The sequence below is a fragment of the Pantherophis guttatus genome, chromosome 1 (assembly GCF_059756535.1).
Source record: "Pantherophis guttatus breed Tessera chromosome 1, ASM5975653v1, whole genome shotgun sequence".
NCBI classification, from domain to species: domain Eukaryota; kingdom Metazoa; phylum Chordata; class Lepidosauria; order Squamata; family Colubridae; genus Pantherophis; species Pantherophis guttatus.
The window spans coordinates 322,417,312-322,438,357 of NC_142063.1; the positions used below are offsets into that span (position 1 = coordinate 322,417,312).

General features: G+C 37.9%; 1 protein-coding gene across 6 annotated transcripts; it reads left to right on the plus strand.

The window, feature by feature from the left end:
• Nucleotides 1-4,194: 4,194 nt before the first annotated feature.
• ESCO2 (establishment of sister chromatid cohesion N-acetyltransferase 2) lies at nucleotides 4,195-20,207 on the plus strand. 6 transcript variants are annotated; one of them, XM_034421201.3, is made up of 12 exons: nucleotides 4,211-4,321; nucleotides 5,654-5,713; nucleotides 6,945-7,896; nucleotides 11,690-11,753; nucleotides 12,254-12,308; nucleotides 12,499-12,576; nucleotides 14,927-15,062; nucleotides 15,208-15,339; nucleotides 15,453-15,542; nucleotides 16,043-16,186; nucleotides 18,245-18,426; nucleotides 19,400-20,207. In XM_034421201.3, the coding sequence occupies exons 2-12, from the start codon at nucleotides 5,670-5,672 to the stop codon at nucleotides 19,530-19,532; spliced, it is 2,010 nt and encodes a 669-aa protein (XP_034277092.1). In that variant the 5' UTR covers nucleotides 4,211-4,321; nucleotides 5,654-5,669; the 3' UTR covers nucleotides 19,533-20,207. The 6 variants fall into 6 exon arrangements, with proteins under 6 accessions (XP_034277095.1, XP_034277092.1, XP_087744822.1 ...); XM_034421202.3 differs by having other exon boundaries at nucleotides 4,244-4,360; XM_034421203.3 differs by having other exon boundaries at nucleotides 4,307-4,419.
• Nucleotides 20,208-21,046: the final 839 nt, after the last annotated feature.

The following is a 21,046-nucleotide window of genomic DNA, read 5'->3' on the forward strand; positions in this document are numbered from 1 at the left end:
AGTTCCTGCAGCTTGATGAGTTGTAATGAGTTTCTGATTGCCCTGAGTTTTGTTTTCCTATTTTACTGGGTTAATCTTGGTCCAAGGTCTTTTGTTTTCCCTGTCCTTGGGGTTTAATCCTTAATAAGGGGTTTAATCCTTTAATAAGGGGCAGGAAAAGGGACCTTTAGTTTTACCTTGGAGAGTTGCCTGATTCCCCTTATCTTAATGGCTTTACTTACGTGGTCAGCCTTTAACATTCTTTAAGCAGGCTGCTCAGTTTTCCTTTCAGCTGGTGCTTCTTGGTTTTCTTAAAGGGGGAAGGGCTGTCTTGAGTCTCTTGGCACTATTTTCTGAAGTTTCTGGTGCTGTGAGGTTTCTGACACTGTCCTTTTGGGGTGTACTTCCCAGAGTCACATTGAGGACTATCTATATATACTGTAGTAGCTGCCCATCACGAAGAATGACTTTGGGCAGCATACGTCAATAAAAAAAGATTACACATGGATCTTACAGAAGACTTACAGAATAACAGAGCTGGAAGGGATCGTGTAGGTCATCTAGTCTAACCTCCTGCTCAATCAGGAGATCCTATACCATTTCTGACAAGTGGTTGGCATATCTCTTCTTGAAAGCTTCCAGTGATGAAGCACCCACAACTTCTGACAGCAAAGCTGTTCCATTGGTTGATTGTTCTTACTGTCAGAAAATTTCTCCTTATTTCTAAATTGAATCTCTCGATCAGTTTCCAACCATTGTTCCTTGTCTGGCCTTCCAGTGCTTTGGAAAATAGGTTGACCCTCTTCTGTCTGTCTATATACTATCCAGATTATTTAATCAGCCAAAGAAATAGGAATTCTTCCCTAGTGAAATTCTAGTGCTTTTGTTGACTTTCCTCAGGCTCTGCTCACCATTTTTCCTGGGACGAGGGGTAAATATTAAACACGAAAAATCTGATTCCTTTCTGTATTAAATGAACTTCTATAGAAGAGGCTTGTCCCAGATGTACCCACCCCCATTGTCTAATAGAGGCTTATTGCAACCACTTATTAAAGCCGAATGTCTTTAACCCAGGGTCGGATTTAGATGAAAAGAGGCCCTAGGCTATTCCACTTATGAGGCCCTTTCACCAGTGGTGGGATTCAATTTTTTTAACAACAGGTTCTGTGGGCGTGGCTTAGTTGGGGGTGTGGCTTGGCAATCATGTGACTGGGTGGGCGTGGCTAGCTGGTCACATGACTGTGTAGGCGTGGCTAGCTCGTCATGTGACCGGGTGGGCGTGGCTATGTGCATAGGGACTACTCAGAGGGCTGAAAAAAGTCATTTCTGACTGGGCCTCGCACTTTTGACCGGTCCTCACACTTATGACCATCCTCACATTTATGCCCGTGCAGCTTTCTTAACAACCATGTCACTCATTTCACAACTGCTTCTCTTCACCATGGTGACAAGATAGGGCAAAAACGTAAAATGTGAGGACAGTCGTAAGTTCGAGGACTGGTCAAAAGTGCGAGGACCAGTCAAAAATAACTTTTTCAGCCCTCTGAGTAGTCCATATGCATTAAAGGATTACAGCAATAGAGAGGGATGAAGGAAGGGAAGGGAAATTAGAGTAAGAGTGAGGGTAAGAGAGGGAGGAAGAGAGGAGGAGAAGGAGAAAGGAAGAGGAAGTAGGGAGGAGAAGAAGAGGGAGAGGAAGAGAAAGTAAGAAGGAAAGAAAAGAGAGAGGTGGTAGGTTTGAGGAGAAAGATTGCTGTACAATAAAAAAGATGAAAGGGAAGAAAGCCAACCCCAAACAAATATAAAGATATTAAGATAAAGAATGAATTGTTAAACTTTAAAGAATAAAAGAGAACAAATATGAATAAATAACAATAATTAGAAACACACATACAAACATACAATGTATTTTCTTTGAACAGAGTATTTGGCCGGTTCACAAATTTAAACAGTGTTTAGTCATTTCAATTAAATTTACAATTTCTATATTTCCTTTTTGCCATATTTATTCCTTATCTATTTTTGTAAAAAATCAATATTACCCTTCATCCTCATCTCTAATCTTAATCAAATTCAATTTTTCCCTTCTATTCTATATTATACCCCTTCCCATTGTCATCTATTTTTATATCCATCCTCACATTGGTTAATTATGTAATATTAGTTGTTTAATATAAATTCAACATTTTAATATAAATCAATTAGTTATATAACTACCTTTTTTGTATATTAATCAATATGAACATGAATATTCCAATTATTTCCATGCAATCCAATTTCTTACAAATCAATTAATTATATTTACCAATAATAATAAACCAAATAATTTCCCCCATATATTCCTCCAAACCACAACTTAACCATTTCTGCTTTCAACACAATATACAATTAATAGTATCTCAATTATTACAATTCCCTAGTTAAATAGAGCTTTTTTTCTTTTGTTTCAGTTTCGTTTCTTTGCAAGGAAGCAGAAGAGCCCTGAGCAAAACAGCAGAGACAAATCAACTGAGAGCCGGGAGGCCAATTAGCCTATGCTGAAGCTCCGTGGGCCAATAAAATTACAAAAAAAAAACACCCAACCCTTTGTTAAATTGCTGGCTCCCCCGCCCCCAGAATCCCACCACTGTGTAGGCCCCTCTTGATCTTGAGGCCCTAGGCTGAAGCCTAGTTAGCCTATAGGAAAATCCGGCCCTGCTTTAACCAATTTCTTTCCATCAGCTAACAAATACTTTTCTTCATGGCCTTACTTTTTATTAGGATTGCAACCTTCTTTACAAAAAGGCAGTCTTTTATTCCATCATGTTTTTCCTATCACTGTATTTTATCTAACACTCTTTTCTAATGACAGTTTATTAGCATTGCAAGTGAGGTAATGCAGGCAGTCCTTGACTTAGGAGCACAATTGAGCCCAAAATTTCTGTTGCTAAGTGAGAAATTGGTTAAAGTACTTTTGCCCCATTTTACAATCTTTCTTATCCCAGTTGTTAAATGAATCACTGCAGCTGTTAAGTTAGTAACACAGTTAAGTAAATCTGGCTTCTCCATTGATTTGCTTATCAGAAGGATACAAAAGGTGATCACCTGACCTTGGATCACTGCAACCATTATAAATATGAGTCAGTTGCCAAGCATCTGAATTTTGATCATGTGACCACAATATCCTGCAATGGTTTCTGTGAAAAATGGTCCTATGTCACTTTTTTCCAGTGCTGTTGTAACTTCGAACAGTCACTAAACAAACTGTTGTAAATCAAGGTCTACCTGTTGTTGGAAGAAAAATCAATTTTTCTTGCCATTTCCAAGCCAGGAATAAAATGGAGGCTGATTGGAAAGATTGTTTATTGATGAACTGGGGCAGCTGACCAAATGGAGTTGAGTGTGGGTAGGTTTTTATACCTTCTTGATTCCGATGGGGTCACAGTAGGCGTCATGGCTGGCTCTATAGGCAAAGGGGGAAATGCAAATCCTAGGTGTTTGTCTGAGCTAATCTTGTCAACCTTTGGGTTCCCTAATTTTGTGGCTTATCTGGAGTCCCTATCTGACCCAGTTTTTCTGAATGGATTACCAAAACTGCATTTCTAAAAGCTGGCCACCTCAGTTTCTCCTTGGGGCAGGGAGACTGGGGCTGATTTTTCCACATTTCTCCTTTAGGGGAAATATTCTATCCTGCCTTTTATTAATATCCCCCAAAATATTTCATTCTGTAGGAGGGTGGGTGGGTGCTGAGTTAAACACGAGGTAAATATGAATATTTGGTGAGTCACTATTTAACCAATACACACGGAAATGAACTTACTAGCAAGCAAGCAATAAAAAAGGTAGCATTTCTGTTTTCTTAATGTCTGTCAAATCAGCTAAGAGCCGACTGCCGCTAAGTGTAATGAGGTAAGCCAATTGGCTGGCTTGCTCCCTATTCAGTTAGTCTGTTGCCATTCAGCATGGCTACCACACACTGAAGTAGTGCACAAGGCTATAGACAACTGATTTCGGAATAATTTATGCAACTGAATTTGAAGACCGAAAGCTAATATCCAAAATATATATTTACTGTCCTTATTACTATAACGACAGTATACGGCTCCATTCAGCTTTAATAGGCTGGGGAAATACATGCGAAAGCCTAGCTCCTTACCTCTCCTCTGAGCGAGCTAGCCTAGGCATTGGCTAGCAACTTAGCCAATTATCGTTAAGGAACGGAGGAACCGACCAATAGGAAATAGAAGGAGCTAAGGCGCGCGCGGGAGCAAATTCGAACGGCGCCAGTCAGTGTCTGAAGTCGATCAGGGTCGATTCACGGTGGGATATTTCTTTTTGCTCGCCGCTCTCCCTCCTGACTGAGGTAACGTACGGAGGGATGATCAAGAGATCGGCTTTTTAGGTATCGGGGAAAGGGAGACGGGGATTGGAACAAAGGAAACGGGCAGGGGAAGAGAAATGGTGAGAACGACTTCGGAGTAGGCACTACTTCCTTGTGTTTCCATGGGGCTTGAAGTAAGGCGATCGGGGCTGCAAAAAAATCCGGATGAATCGCTGGGTGGGAACGAAGAACCCGCTCTGCCATTTTGTGGCTCTGTAATGGCCGTCCGGATTTTTGCAGCCCTGAACAATCTCCTTGGAAAAAGCGAGAAGAGATCTCAGGAGTTCTGAAGCCCGGTCAGAGAAACCAGATTTCTTAAAAGAATCTTCACCTTCCTTGCTTTTTCCTCGTGGCTTTGATTTTGCTTCCTAGAAAAAGTCAGGAAGAGGAAATTTCGGTCAAATTTCTCAGTAAACCAACCTCCCTGCCTTAAAAAAAAATGAGGCTGTGAGGTGGGGGTGGTGGGGAAATGTAGGCTGGACAGAGGCTTAGGCAGGGTGGTGAATATCCTAAATTAGGCCCTAAGCACCTCTTGCCTGCAATCTTATTCTCCATTATTCATTCTGCAGCATGACATGAATATACACTCAGTTCTGATTTTGCTTAGGATATAAGCACTGGGTATATTAGGTGAGTGGGTAGTAGACTGGAAAAAAAATAGGACTTTTCAGGGGTTTTCATGAGAATTCTGATTTCTTGGTTCTTCTCACTCAGCAATGGCTTTAGATGTTTTCGATTCCTGCTGCTCCCACTGTCCTCAGCCACAGCTATGACAGCTAGGAAATATAGAGTGTTATTGTGCAAGGTTCAAAATACAGAGTGCCTTCTTACTAGTCCTCGAAATTTACAGACAGATGTCATATTCAAACCTATCTTGAATGTTGAAAGTCAGCGCTCTGCCCAAAAGCTACAGTTTAGCATATATTGAATGGAACATATATTGAATGTCTATAATGTTTGAAGTTTTTTCTTTGGAGTCAGGTTATTGGTTTATTTAATGATACTGGCTTCTCCCTAGACATTTTTCACCATCTGTAGCAATGCCAGAGATTAAAGCTGAAATTTTATGCTTGCAGAGCAGGTATTTACCATCGAAATTTGTTTTGGCATGCCTATATTTAACCAAGTATGTTGAAACCGCTATTAGAATACATCAAATTAACTGCTACTCTGTAGGTGAAGGCAGTATAAATTGGCATAAGAAAAAGGCAAGCAAGGACAAGTGAGAGATGCAGACTCTTGTGCCAGCTTTGTTAATTTTAAATCTCCTAATGAAAAACTGCACTTTTTAAAACATACATTTGTAATTTATAGGCTCTTTACTCAGGTTATGGCAGGTGTTACTCCAAGAAAAAGAAAACGCTGTTATAATAGGTGAGTTTTAAAAGCCAGTTATAAGAATATTGTATTTTACTTATTTTATTTATACCTACTATAATCAATCCTCATCAATTAACACAATATAAATGAAAATAATTTAAAATATCCACAATAGGCATAAAAATTAAATAATAAAACAACAACACAAAGATAAAACAATTCAAAAATAGAAGCAGACATGACTGAATCTGTTTGAATGCCTTCTGGAACAGTTCTGTTTTTCATCTTCCTGAATGCCCACTTGAACAGGAGACTGTTCCAGAGAAATTCTTAAACTTCTTGTTACTACTAGAAGTATTTTAAAATAAACTTTATATATCTGTGTGTGTGTGTTTCAATTTATTTTGGAAAGCTACAAATCAGAATTGTAGTATATGAAGTTATCTGCTGTTAAGTACATAAAGTACATTAAGTACCTCTCCTGCGCGAGCTGCACTGGCTCCCGGTGGTCTTCCGGGTGCGCTTCAAGGTGTTGGTGACCACATTTAAAGCGCTCCATGGTTTAGGGCCGGGGTATTTACGAGACCGCCTTCTGCCACCAATAGCCTCCCACCGGCTAGTACGCTCGCACAGAGTGGGCCTCCTCAGGGTGCCGTCCGCCAGACAATGTCGGCTGGCGACCCCCAGGGGGAGAGCCTTCTCTGTGACGGCGCCCACCCTCTGGAACAACCTTCCCCCAGAGTTACGGATAATAACAGACCTCCGGATTTTTCGTCGGGCCCTGAAAACTTATTTATTTCAACTAGCTGGGCTGGCTTGAGCTAAATTTTAAATTGATTTTAAATTGGGTTGTTTTAATTACGGCCAAAATATTTAATTATTTTAATACTGTTTTTAAATTTTGTATGCTCTGTTTTTACTTAGGCTGTGCACCGCCCTGAGTCCTATTGGAGAAGGGCGGTATAGAAATTTAATTAAATAAATAAATAAAGCACATTAAACTGTGATAGATTCTTCCTCATATTTAATATTTTATTGTCCAATTTAAGAAGGCAAAAATTGACCTAAATTTACATTTCCTGTTGAAAGGAACAATGTTCCTCAGACCCAGTGAAGTTTTTAATTCAAATTCAGTTTTAAAAAAGAATACATTCAATAGAAGTTTTGTTTTAATGTCATAGATTCTAATTTTTTTAAGTAACAAGTATTATTTTTAAGCTATAATACAGTATGGCTGCTGAATTAGTTCTGAGATGGGTAAAGAGTAAATGTGTACTTTTTATAGTTTACAGCTGGTAAATGAGACTCCAGCAAAAAGATTGAGGATGGAAGTCACTGAAGAAGCATCTCCAACAAGAAAACCTTCTAGTTTCCAAGATAAAAAAACTCAGAACTTGCTCAAAAATTCAACCAGCTTGGAGGAACTTAATACTTCACCATTGCAGACAGCAGATGTACCAAAAGTAAAATCAAATGCATTCCCACAGAGAACATCTCCAGTGTCTGGCACGACATATAATTCCACTGTGCCAATCAATTCCTTTTACAGTAAAGTAAATACATTTCAAAGTATACTGGAAAGAAAACAAGCAAAGGAATCTCATGTAAATTCCAGAAATGATTATGCAAATTTACCTATTGCTAACAAGACAGAAGTGGTACAGGCCAAGTTGCAACATCTTAAGACTTCCAAACGCTCAGCTGTTTCCAAGCAGGCCAAGACCTCAAGAAATACCAAAAAAGCTAAAATAGAAATGGCTGTACCTAAGCTCAAGGGGAAGGAGAATAAAAATTATGCTGTAGAAAAGAAAACAGAAGGTCCTTCTAGAGTTCTAACCATGAAGTTCAAACCTATGTTAAAACTCCAGACAGGGGCAGCATTTTTTGCCACTGGAAAGAGGGGGAACTGTGACTCTAAGAAGGTGTTTTCACCCCGAAGATCTCTCCAATTTATTAACAATACCACAGAAAGCAAGAAGCAGGACAATCTCCTCACAAATACCAAAACACGCTTATCTTCTGAAAGCAAAGCAGCTAAAACTGGCAGGGAAGAAAACCAAGCAGATGTATCCCCAAAAGAAAATCTTGATATTGAGGATAAGAAGACATGTAATAAAAATCATATTAAGGGCCCTTTGGGTGAAGTGAAATCATTACCAAATTCTAGGCTTCCTCAGATTCCTCACTCTGGTTCTTTGGAGTCCCCAGCTCAGAAAGAAACTGATGCTGGGAAAGAGGTATGCATAATTTATGAACATTTATCTAGTAAGTTTGATTGAAAAGAGATTAAATTCCTTAATTCAGTGACTTTGATTTATAGTCCTGCATGTTCTGTCAAATTATCATAAAGATAGGGTTTGCTTCTTGAAGACCCTTGAAGGTTGTAACATGGATAAACAGACTGATTTATTTGGAAAGGTCATATAATTCGTAGCTTAACAAATATCTCAGGTTGTTAAGAATTTCAGAGTGTTTTGAAAGACCCCGCAGTCCTGCCTAAGCTCAGCCCTATCTTTATGCTAATTTGCCAGAACATGCAGGACTACAAATCAAAATATTTCATATATTTATTTTTAACACTAAGTGCTTTTATTTTAAGATGTGATGTGGCTAAACTCGGTTAACCAAATCAGGAATAATAAAATACACACAATTAACAAAAAACTATGTTAAAACTGACTAAAAAACAGATTCGTTTATCAGAGCTATAGGAAATTAATCAGAATATTAAAGCTGGATAGATATCAGCTAGGTTAAACCTAGTATCATCATATGTAAGGTATGGCAAGTTTAGAAGTCCTCTGTTCTCCATGTACAGAATCTACTTTGAGGACATAGGAAATATTTCTAAGGGCCTTTAAACTGATGATTCAGTTTAAAGTTATTTTCAAACGGTGGATAAAAATCAATGATTTTTTTAAAATGGTTTTATTTAAATTGATTTTTTTTTATTTTTATCAAATTTATTTTAATAAAATGCTTTTGGAGTAAAATCTATCTAAAGATAGTTTTCTATTTAAGAAACATTAATAATTTAGTTTATTCAGCATGAAATGGAGCTTAGTTATGTAGCACGAGGCTGTATATGCTGCAATATTTACATTTTTTGATAAACTCATTCAACGAATCCAAGCTCTGATAACGTGTACTGTATTGATGCATTTACAATTTCACAGTAACCCTGAGATAAATTATAAAACAAAGTTCAGGAATATTCCTTTATCCCATTGTTTTGCAAATCTATGTACACTACAATGTATGATTGTTTGAAGAGAAATGCATCTGTACCACCAGGCTCTAAGTGTGAGGAGGAAGGGCAAGCAGTAAAAATGAAAGTGAAACCTTCTAAGCAGCTTATAAATATAATATTAAAGAGCACCTGTCATTTCAGATCCATCATGGCAGTGCCTGTTAGCAGGCATTCACTCACCTGCTGCCTGCCACGTCCCTCACCTTATGTCACTGCCGCATCACCAGCCGGTCCATTAAAGTGAATGGGACTGTCAGTTAGTCAACAGCGGGTCGGAGGAGCCGCTGCAGGACAGTGATGACAGTTGCTCTTTAAAAATTATGATTTAAATCGATTTGATTTAAATCAAGCCTTTTTACTAGTAATTTAAATTGTGATTTAAATTGACTTGATTTAAATCAAATCCACCCTGTTTTCAAAAGTAATTATCTCACTAATATAGCAACTTGGATTATTATTAACAGACTGTTTTGGATTAAAAAAAACAATTCTTTTTCTGGTTTCTGGTAACTTTTTTTTTTTTTTTTTTTTGAAAGGCTTGACCTAGACTAGAGCAATATCTAAAACAATGGCTTCATTCATGTTCCTTTCAGCTCTTACATATTGCATCCATCACTATTAAGAATATTTGAACTTGCCCTCTTGTTAAATGAGTTAATTGTTAGTTTTTATTATTAAACAATATTAGCTGGCTTCTCAGAGAAGCTGGAATAAACAGGACTGATTACTCTAAAATTAGCAGATAGAGAATTTTATTCAGCAATGTCCCATTCATGATCAAGCCATGAGTTCTTTTCTATTGGAAGCCATGAATACTATTTAAAAAGATGATTTTTTTCCAAACACAAATGACTTTACTTCCTTTCAGCCACCCAATTTTCATGGCTGATCCTTAGATTTTATCAGGATAACAGGAGATTAGGAAAATATACTTGCCTTAGGTAGGTTTGGCAAGTCCTTTAAAAAATTAAGTAAGCAGGGAAATAATCTACTTCCTCTGGCAACATTCTTTGTTCCTCCCTCATAGGAAAAACCATTTATCAAGCCAGCCACTTTAATCTATTAACTGTAGCCATAAGCTTGCATCTCTGTAACTATTATATGAACGTACTTCATGTTTTTCTCATTAACAATGGTTTTTCAGTATTAGGATATATATTTGCACCTATCAATACTCTTTATGTTTTCTATGGGGCTGCTTTGTTCTGTGGGATATTATATCTTGTACAACAACAAAAATTGTCAGGAAGATCTCACACAGGTTGAGTGAAAGCAACTTATACTTGAAAGGAGATGCTGCTTTCCAGTTGTGAAAAAATGCAAGAAATGTCTTGATGTTATTAAAACTCAGGCTAAGTATTACCAAGGCATGTATTTGAACATATACAAGTATTTCCCCAGCTCTTGTAACCTCTCTTTGCATCCTCTGATTAACATTTATAAAAAATACATCACTTTAAAGAAAGAAGTAAGCAAGATTAGATCTAACTGTTCTCACTACATACATAGATACAGTTTATACTTTTGTGATGTGAAAGAAATAGACTAAATCTTGGGACAATCTGTTATTAGTTATTAAATAATCTGTTATTAAATAATCTGAGAGTGCTTGTCCCATTATTGAATCCGCTTACTTAAGTACTGTCTTTTGTTAGGATAACCACTTAAAATATCAGTGATCCCCAATTACTCTTCTCTCCCCTTTCTCCATCCAAGAAAGATCAAAACAAAACAGCTTATTTTCCTGATACTTTATTCCTGAAGTGATCATTTGGTTTTGAGTTATTCTAATTTGCTAAGTTCCCCGGGAAGCATATAAAAATGGCCGTTAATTATCCAGCAAAGGAGACAGAACAACAGGTATTCCAATTCAGTTGGGTAATTTTCTCTCTCCCATTTATTTCAAAAGTTGTAAGATATTTTTCATAATTCCAAGCAGCAAAAGCTGCCCAACTCTGCCCCATAAGGTAACGCCCCCCCCGCCCCCGTTTTCTCTTTGTCAACCAGAAATCCTTTACAGCAGGGGTCTCCAAGCTTGGCAACTTTAAGACTTGTGGACTTCAACTCCCAGAATTCCTCAGAATTCCTGGTTGAGGAATTCTGGGAATTGAAGTCCACAAGTCTTAAAGTTGCCAAGCTTGGAGACCCCTTGCTTTACAGTTTTCCAAAGTTAAGCTGCATCTTATAGTAAGTTTTATTCATTTTATTGTACACTGCCCAGAGTCCCTTTTCTCAGGAGATGGGCAGGTCAAAAATGTGATAACTTGATAAGTAGATAAATAAGTAAAAATAAGTTCAAATGTTCATCCTGTTGCACTTGTACAGCTGTGTAAAGGGCATATTCATAATCCAATTTCCCTTTGTTGTGGCAAAACATTGTATTGTTAACATTTGTATTATTTTTCTGATTTCCTTGCCAAATCCTATCGATGCTTCATTAGTGAATCACTTCTTGAATTCCTTGCTTTTCCCACTATTCTTTGAACCTACTTTTTGTGTTTCTCCCATTGAATTGAATGTGTTATATCTCCAGTAGATTAATTCTTTAAAATTTCTGTGTAGTTGATAATTATAATTATTGAATAACACATGATCACTTAATGGCCTTTTATGACATTTGTCTCATTAATAATTTAATACATTGTACTGACTGTTTATTAATTATAGTTTAATTTTCCACTTCCAGTACCTGTATTTTCATAACCTGTAGGACTCAAGGTCCCAATAGAATTGGCACTGAGGGACACTTCAATTTGTATAAAAAACTTTTTTTTTTACAGGTTTTGGAAGAAAACTCAAAGAAACCATCTGACAGTACAAACAAATATAAGGTTACCTCTTCCAGTAAGTTATTTATAGGTGATCCTAATCTCCCATTGTTTACCAGTTGGTTTCCAGGTGCATTTCATGGTGCCAATTGCCACTTTTAAGGTCTGAGATATATATCAGGTTATCTGAGAGATCATTTTCTCCCAATCTGATCAGACAGAAGAGGGTCTTTCCAGGTCTTGTATATTATCTGGTGTGACCTTGGGAATGGATATTTTTAGCCATTGCCTTCAGACCTTGATATTCCTTTGGCAGGAAGACCTGGTTTCCTTCACTCCTAAATTTCAGGAGGGTAGTTGGTGTCTACATGCTCCATCTACTGCAGGAGAACTTGTTATAAGTGATAGTTGAAATCTAGCAGGCTTATGACTTTTGGTGGTCAAGCTATATTGATTCTCAAAAATAGCTTTAAGTTCTTCCTTTTGAGATCTGAAGCACACTATTATGAATAATGCAAATGGGTGGATATAAATTTTATTTTTTAATAAAAGAAATTATTTTTTTCCCAATATCAGTTTTGGCAGACAATGTCCATTCTTTGTTCAGAACATTTCCCAGCAACAAAAAAAGGTATGTCAGTTCTGTAATATTCTCAGTAATTATATAATGCAGATGAAGAATTTCCTATAGAGGTAAGCCCTTATGGCAATTGGGATTGGAATTTCCATCTGTAAGAGGTGTGGTCATATAGCATAATCACACTACTTAGCAGCAACAATCTCTGCAAGCTGCAGTTACCATTGTTAACTAAATTCCTAAGGTCATTGGGCAAGGCAGCTTCCATCTTCACACAAGCAAATCTGTGGGGAAGACAGCAAGAAGTAAGGACAACAGGCAGGTAAGCGTCTGAGGCTGAGTGGGGGAGGGAGGGAGGCAGTGCATGGGAGGTTTGGAGAAGGTTGAAAGGGATGCACAAGAGGTTGTGCAGGTTGGGAGGATGTGAAGGAGACATAGTGAGGATTGTGGAGATTGTACAGAGGTGGACGAGTAGTCAGCGCAGTGCAGTGCAAGCACAAAGAGTAGGGGAAATTTACCACAGTGACTTGCAACCTTCCCTGCCAGCGTCTCGATTGACTTTCTGGGGAAGAAGGCAAGGGAAGTTGCAAATGGTGATAGTGTGATTGCAGCTGGTTGCAAGCGCGAACCAGTTGCCAAGCATCCAAATCACAGTCATGTGATCTCGAGACTTGGATAGCCAGAACTCACATGATCATCCTTCATTCAGCACTTCATAATTTTGAACAGTCACTGAACAAATGATTGCAGGTCGAGGACTACCTATAGTCCTTTTATAAGCCAGAAAATCCAAGTTTTTCCGTACTCTCCCGGCCTTCCCCACCCTGCACAAAAACACTTCAGAGCTAACCTAAGCTCCAGCAGCTGTTATTGAAGTAACAACTTCTAAATTTCTTCTCCAAGATTATTTCTATGGCTCCCTACAATGTTACGGAAACTTTCTGCTATCATAAATTATACTGATCTTGAAATAATAAATAATGGCATTTTGCTACCTAATTAGCTATTGATTGCATCATGATTCAGGTTACCAAAAAGATTCTTTTGCTGAATATTATTGTCCTTGAGTAATCCTAATAGGCGAATTGTTACATCTGAAGAACTGTGTTTATGAATCAAGTTATGCTTCCATACTGAAGTTTAAGTTCATACAATCAGGAAAGCCTGCTTATTGGGGGCAAAACAAATGGAGCATTGTATTAATTATTATATCATTTGGTTTTGTTAATCACTCAAAATAGAGAGCAGTACTGTCTGCTAACATTGTATAGACATAGCACATCTGGGTTGTAAAATTATGGACAATTATTGGTTGATTGTAAAGAATTTCTGCTTAAAAGTAATATAAATATTTCAAACTATGCGAGAGAATAAAATATTGTTATTTATTAGATTAAAATGATACTTTGCCCATGTACTGACTATACTACAACCAATCAAAACATGCTAAAAAAATAAGATTGTAGGGCAGCTGTTAAGAGTTCTCTTCCTGCATTCTTATATGCCATTATATTAGTGTTAAACAAGAATTGAGGTGCCTATTGGAATTCCAATCAACTTGGTCCCTTGGCCACTGTACATATCAGCCTAAGCTGGCTCATGGGACACGTAAAAAATAAAGGAGAAGAAATAGCTACAGGAATGTTGTATAGGAAGTCCTCTTTTAACAACCACTCATTCAGCAAACGTTTAAAGTAATGACAGTGCTGAACAAGTGGTACTTATGTTCGGGCTTTGAAATTTTGGCTGTTGTAGCATCCCCAAATTCACATGACTGGCGCATACTTACAATGGTTGCAATGTCAGTAACATGATCACCGTTTGTGACCTTGCCAGCTTCCCATAAGCAAAGTCAATGGGAAAGCTGGCAGGAAAAGTTCCAAGTTGTTCCCAGTCTTGCTGTTTTTTTCTCCTGAAGATCCAGTCATGGAATATGAGATCCCACCTGCAGCATGTTGCCCTCCTGCACTCTATAGCGCACAACTGCCTGGTCATGCTTATACCACACTACAGTACCTTCCCGCACTGTGTAACAGCCCCTCCCCCTCCGCAGCCTACACACAGCAGCAGCCGCTTACCTGCCCATCAGCCGGCTTGCAAGCCACTTGGGACTTGCAGCTTCCTGGTGGCTTCCCCATTGACTTTGCTTATGAGAAGCCAGCAGGAAATGATCCTTGTTAAACGACCGACGATACTCACTTAACAATGGCAATATGGACTGGCAGGATTGCCATCATCAGGTGATGCAATAATGTGACATAGCACTTATGAACACATTAACAATGAAAATTACCATTAAGTAAGGGCTACCTGTATTTGAACTGAAGTTATAGAAGGATTACCCTAGAATTCAGGTTTACAGTCATTGACTTGAGCAAGTAAGCAATCTGTTATTTTCCTGTTACATTTGGATATTGATTTCTATTACCCTATTCAGCATTGACCAATATCAAGAGGTGAGAGTTGTAATCTAAAAGAGTGCAAGGTCTAGTGGGACTGATTTCTTAAATGTAGAAGTCCATGTTGCAGCATTTAAAATTAACATGGCTTCTGCTGGGAGAAAATTTGTTGACTCCTTGACCTCATAGCCCTAACGTTAGTCTTAAGAAATGAAATGTCTATATTTTATGAATCTTTATTGGTAAGGTGCAAATACTGTATCTTTGTTTCAGCCTACAGATTCTTCCAGATGAACAACCTTCATCACATGTAGAATTGAGTCCAGTAAGGCAGAAGTCTCCCTCCAAACTAAAAATCAACAAGAAGACAAAAGTACTGGCCAAAGGCTTGAAGGATCAAATGATCATTGTGAGTATACTTCTTGCAGCCATCATTTACAAAGCTTCAGACATGCCACATTTTCTTTCTGAATGTGCATATTAAAGTGCTAAATGGTCTCTCCTAATGTCTTAGAGTGAACAATATGACATATTAAACTACTCTGCCTTTACAGGACGCTGGTCAAAAACATATTGGTGCCACCATCTGCAAATCATGTGGCATGGTTTATTCAGTTGCCAACCCAGAGGATGAAGCACATCATGTCCAGTATCATCAAAGATTTATTGAGGGAATAAAATACACAGTAAGACAGAAGTTAGATATACCATAGACTCTGTTCTTTTTTTTATTATTATTCATAGCTAAATTTATTAATCTAAATCTGTTTTCCATATTCCTTTTGCCCTTTTTTGGTAGAGCTGGAAGAATGAGCATGTAGTTGCAGAGTTCTGGGATGGAAAAATTATCTTGATTCTACAGAATGATCCAAAATATATCATCAAAAAGGTGCTGCACTAGTGTTTTTCTAACCTTGATCCTTTTTTTTGGGGGGGGGGGGTCTCAAAGTTACTTATCAGTTTTAGGGTTCTTTCATAATTCTTACATTTTGAGGGGGAAACATGCATACAGTACTCCCAAATGTTAAATAACTTTCAGCCCAAGTTAAATGTTCTTGTAATTTAAGAAATTACAAAAGGAAATATTCCCATTTTCTAATAATTTCTGCAATTATCTTTTATTACTAAATATATTGCATGGTTTTATGAATTTTTAAAAAGTTATAAACAAAATAGCTTGTGTTCAGTTTTTAGGAGCAACTTTCCAGTCACCTATTTTTGATGTTAAACAAAATATCCAGTGCTTTCCAAAAAATCTTGGTGGCCAAATAGAATTCCAGCAAAAAATGCACTTTTTATAATTCTATAACTAATTGTTGCTAGAAATGTTGCCTGTTGACACCAATCTGATTACGTAACTAAATTACTGTGGGTTTCTTTTTTATGTAGGCTGATGATATACGCAAACTTGTAGATAATGAACTTGGCTTTAAACATGTGGTACAGACTGATCCATCACAGACTAAAACATACTTGTTTGTATCCAATGAAAAAAAGATAGTTGGCTGCTTAATTGCTGAGCCAGTCAGACAGGTAAGCAATTTGTACTGTTGAATGAAAAATCTATGATTGAGAGAAATACATTGGTTCTGAAATGGATGGATAAGCTCAGAATTGTTCATATAGTGTTGACCAAATTCAGTGGTTTGAATCAGATCCTTTTAAATTGTTTTTATTTAATACATAACTTAAACCTTATTTAAAATAGAATCTTACAACATGAAATAACAATAAGGTGTTAATTATTTCAAATAAGAAACAGTATGCCTTGAATATTTAAGCTTGATTTGTAAAGTTTATATCTACAATACTCTCTCTCTCTCTCTCTCTCTCTCTCTCTCTCTCTCTCTCTCTCTCTCTCTCTCTCTCCCTCCCTCCCTCCCTCCCTCCCTCCCTCCCTCCCTCCCCCCCCTCTATCTCACATACACATACATTCAAAAACAATTGAAAGTTAAGGTGATGTATCTAAGGTAGCTTTTATGATCTTATGAATAGTAATGATGTATTACTATTGATACATCTGATACATACATTTGATACTGTTTTCAAGAAATTGATCTACCTAACATCTGGTAAAGGATGTCTTATTGGGCAAAGCTTTATTGCTTTTAATTTTCGGAATCTAACAATTAGTCCAGGAAGAAATAAAAGAACAACAGAATAATAGAGGGGACCTTGGTGGTCTTCTAGTCCAACCCCCTACTCAAATGTTACCCAGTAACATTTCAAACGGTTGTCTTCTTTAAAACCTCCAGTGTTCTGGAGCCACAGCTCCAGAACTTCTGGAGTTCATCTACTGATTAATTGTTCTGTCAGAAAATTTCTCCTTAGTTCTAGGTTAGTTCTCTCCTCTATTGCTACTTGTCCTGTCTTCAGGTGTTTTGGAAAATAATCATCTCTAAGTCCAGAAGAATGTTTCTTCTCTCTTCAAGAGATGGCTACAGCTTTTTCATCAATGTTGCAGCTACTTCTGGGTTGCCCTCATTTCTCTGGGAAATCAGGAGACCTGGGCACCTGATAGAAGAGAGTTTAAGAAATCTGATCCCTTGCTGTGATCAACATCTTTGAGTTTTATCTAACAGTATCAGTGAATAATAATGGGGCAAATAAATCTTTCCAATTTTAGTTCATCCATATTTGAGAGTTCTTTGGCAAAGAGGTAGGATTATCTTTCTAAGACAAATGCTCCTTATAGTAACTATCTTGTTGGAGGGGAGGTAGTATCTACTGATTTACTCTGTTGAAGTTAGTAAGAAAGGGTGTGCATGTTTTTGCAAGAATACAAGATCTCTTATTTTGGATTCTTGCATTACCCTCTGTTCCATGCGTGATAGGAAGAGAAAGGTGGTTGCTTAGTACCAAATTCACACCTTGGGTGGAGATTTGGAGACAGCTTATTCTAGGGTGAGCTGCTGCCTTATTGGCAATCACTTCAGTTTCCCTGAAATTTCTGAAGAGTCCGTTTCCCTCTCCCTTCTCCCTTCTCCCAAGGAGCATGACAATCCTAATCCAGATAGAGTGAGCCTTTTTTCAGTGCATGACTTCCTGCCATTCCTTTAAAATAGGTATCAAACTCGTGTCATCACGTGACATATCACAACTCTTTCTCCCTTTGCTAAAACGGGGGTGGGCGTGGCCAGCATGTGATGTGTCTGGCCCGCTGACCATGAGTTTGACACCTCTCCTTTTAAGAGTCTGCAAGGCACTGGGACATCTCCAGTGCTAGCAAAATTCTCCACCTGAGCTTCCTTCTCAGGAGCCTTTAACAAAATGATAGAATGAATGTGGACTCAACTTCAGAGTGTTGGACACCACTGGTGAAACAATCAAGGAGCAGGGAATTATCAGAGTTCGTGAAAGTTCATTCTTACCTAAAATTGGCATTCAGCACTGTGTGAACATGTTATAAAGATAATTTTTTGTAAGTTATGTGTAATTGTAGGTCAACTTGTAAAGAGTTAGGATACTTTGGTAGATGCAGCCCAACAAGTGCCATATCAAATTTGGGTGGCAAATATATTTTTTAAAGCCCGGTAAACCATCCTTTAATATCAATTAGGTACTGTTTAAGATAACTTTTCTTTTGTGCAGGCTTTCCGAGTGCTTTCAGAGCCCATAACAGTGGAGTCCCCTACTAAAAACAGCCTAGAGCATCAGCGTGCCTGGTGTTGCTCCACAAAGCCAGAAAAGGTCTACTGCGGGATTAGCCGAATCTGGGTGTTCAGCCTGATGCGGAGGAAGCACATTGCCAGCCGTTTGGTGGATGTGATGAGGTAAGGAAATAGTGCTGGGTCCGGTCTGAAGATTTTGTAACACAAAAAATATGACACAACCATCTTATTTTCAGATACAGCTTGTCCTCGAATTGAGCCCAAAATTTCTGTTGTTAAGTGGGACATTTGTTAGGTGAATTTTGTCCTGTTTTATGACCTTTCTTGCCCCAGTCGTTAAGTGAATCACTGCAGTTGTTAAGTTAGTGACAAGTTAAATGAATCTGGAACTTGTTAAATGAATCTGGCTTCCCCGTTGATTTTGCTTGTCAGAAGGTTGCAAAAGGTGATCATGTGACCATGAGGATGCTGCAACGGTCATAAGTGTGAAAAATGGTCCTAAGTCACTTTTTTCAATGCTGTCATAACTTTGAATTGTCACTAAACGAACTACTGTAAGTCGACTACTTGTACTCTTCTATTGGAAGATAGGTATTTTTCAGCTAATTATAGAGGGTATACATACACCAGGCTTGTCCAACTGGTGGCCCGCGGGCCGGATGCGTCACGCACAGACCACACCCATTCCAGCTCCACAAAGGCAAAAAAAGTCACGATATGTAATGTGATGCAATCGAGTTTGACACCCGTAGTATACACTCATGTTCAATGGAGCAAGAATCTGGTTTCCCCATTGACTTTTGCTTGTCGCAAAAGGGGAATCACATCACTCTGGGACCCTGCAACCGTCATAAATGTGGGTCAGTTATCAAGCATCCAAATGTAAATCACGTGATCATGGGGATGCAATGGTCGTAAGTATGAAAAATGGTCATAAGTCATTTTTTTCAGTGCGGTTGTAACTTTGAATGGTCACTAAATGAACTGTTGTAAGATGAGGACTACTTTTATTTCTTTTGTGAATGTTGTAATAGTTGATTGAAACTTTTATTAAATAAATATAGTAAACCTAGATAACTACAAAAGGACAAATTATATTCTTATTCTGCTTTGATACTTTTAATTTTTCTTCTAGGCAAACTTTTTTATTTGGCTGTTCCCTAAGCATCAATGAAATCGCCTTTTCAGATCCAACACCAGATGGAAAGCTATTTGCAGCAAAATATTGCAAAGTACCCAACTTCCTTGTTTATAATTTCATTAGCTAAGACTAGATTTGTACCACTGGGAGTTAATGAGCCCGTCTCTTTCACCAAGGGCTATTTTATAAAATGTGGTCAGTGCTGTTATTGCATTGTTTATTGCTTTAATGCGTTAATGTAAATTTGAGTTAGTAGCATACCAGGTGTGTATTTGGTATGTGAATTGTTTTTAAAGTTATTCTGAAAGTTAAATTCTGAAATTGATTGTAACATTTAAAAGGGGTTAAAAAAAAAAGAAGAAGTATGACTCTAGGTCTTTATTGGTACAACTTTCAGCATATTCTAGGAAATATACTCATTTCTTGTAGACTGATGACAGATTTAGTAAAAAAAAGCCCTCAGTGCTGAAACTGAATAAGCAGGGGTAGAAAATGTGTGTTAAGCTACATGTTCCTAAGCTAATTTCCAGCACTTTTTACCAATGATTATGCCAACTATGGCTGTTCAGTAATATCTGAAAGGCTGTAATTTTTATGGAGGAAATGTAGGAGGTAATGTAATGCTGCTATGAACTAATATTTTAAAATGATTTTTGCACCTGTTCATGGAAGCAAATTGCTGAAACTCGCTTTGAAAGTGTTAGAGGCGACTGCAGGTTGGGTAGACTGTCTGACAACTGCAATTCTTGCACTAAACAGTGTTGAACCAAGCCTGCTCAAATAAATATTTTTCTGTATTAAACATTCTTTGGTATGTATCTGCAATAGTGAATGTCTGCTTACAAAGTTTATATACTGTCCCAATATATCATCTCTGGTTAAGCATAAAAAGTGGACCTGCTAGTTCCACTTTTGAATCCTTTATGATCAAATGGGTTCTTCATACACATTTGATCATCAAATAAGCTGTCTGCTAGCACACCGTAAATGAAAGAATTGTGGAATCTATACATCCAAATCTTAACAAGTAGCCTCTGGTAAAAGTAAATCCTTCCATAAGTGGCCATCCCTTAGTTTATGGCATAATTTATTTGATTCATATAGCCAGACTGATTCTATAGGTACCCACGATAACACTCTGTTATTCAACTACACATACAGCCCAGGGGTGAAATGTAAAATTTGTTACTACTGGTTCTGTGGGCGTGGCTTGGGGGTGGTGGTAATATGACTGGGTGAGCGTGGCCAAATTTTTTGAAAAAAAAAAACAACTTCAAAGCATTTTTTCTACAACCTCTTCAGCCGAAGAGGTTGCAAAAAATGTTTGAAAACCCTCTGACGATCCTAGCTGAGCCGCGTGATCATCAGAGGCTTTTTTTTTTTTAAACTTTTAAAAACATTTTTTCGGCGGAAGAGGTTGTAGAAAAAATGCTTTTAAAAGTAAAAAAAAAAAAAAAAGCCTCTGATGATTTTTCGGCTAAACTGGGCATGGGGGGGGGGGGAGTGGCCACAGGGATTTTTGCTACTGGTTCTACGAACCACCTGCCACCATCACTACCGGATCAGGCAATCCGGTCCGAACCGGGAGCATTTCACCCCTGATACAGCCCTTCTTTCAAAGCACTGCACTCAATCAGAGTT

Bases quoted from the DNA above. Each gene is read 5' to 3' on its own strand.
- ESCO2 (XM_034421201.3), top strand. From the start codon at position 5,670: ATGGCAGGTGTTACTCCAAGAAAAAGAAAACGCTGTTATAATAG. The intron at 5,714-6,944 runs GTGAGTTTTAAA...TACTTTTTATAG, and splicing joins AGAAAACGCTGTTATAATAG to TTTACAGCTGGTAAATGAGA. The intron at 15,340-15,452 runs GTAAGACAGAAG...CTTTTTTGGTAG, and splicing joins TTGAGGGAATAAAATACACA to AGCTGGAAGAATGAGCATGT.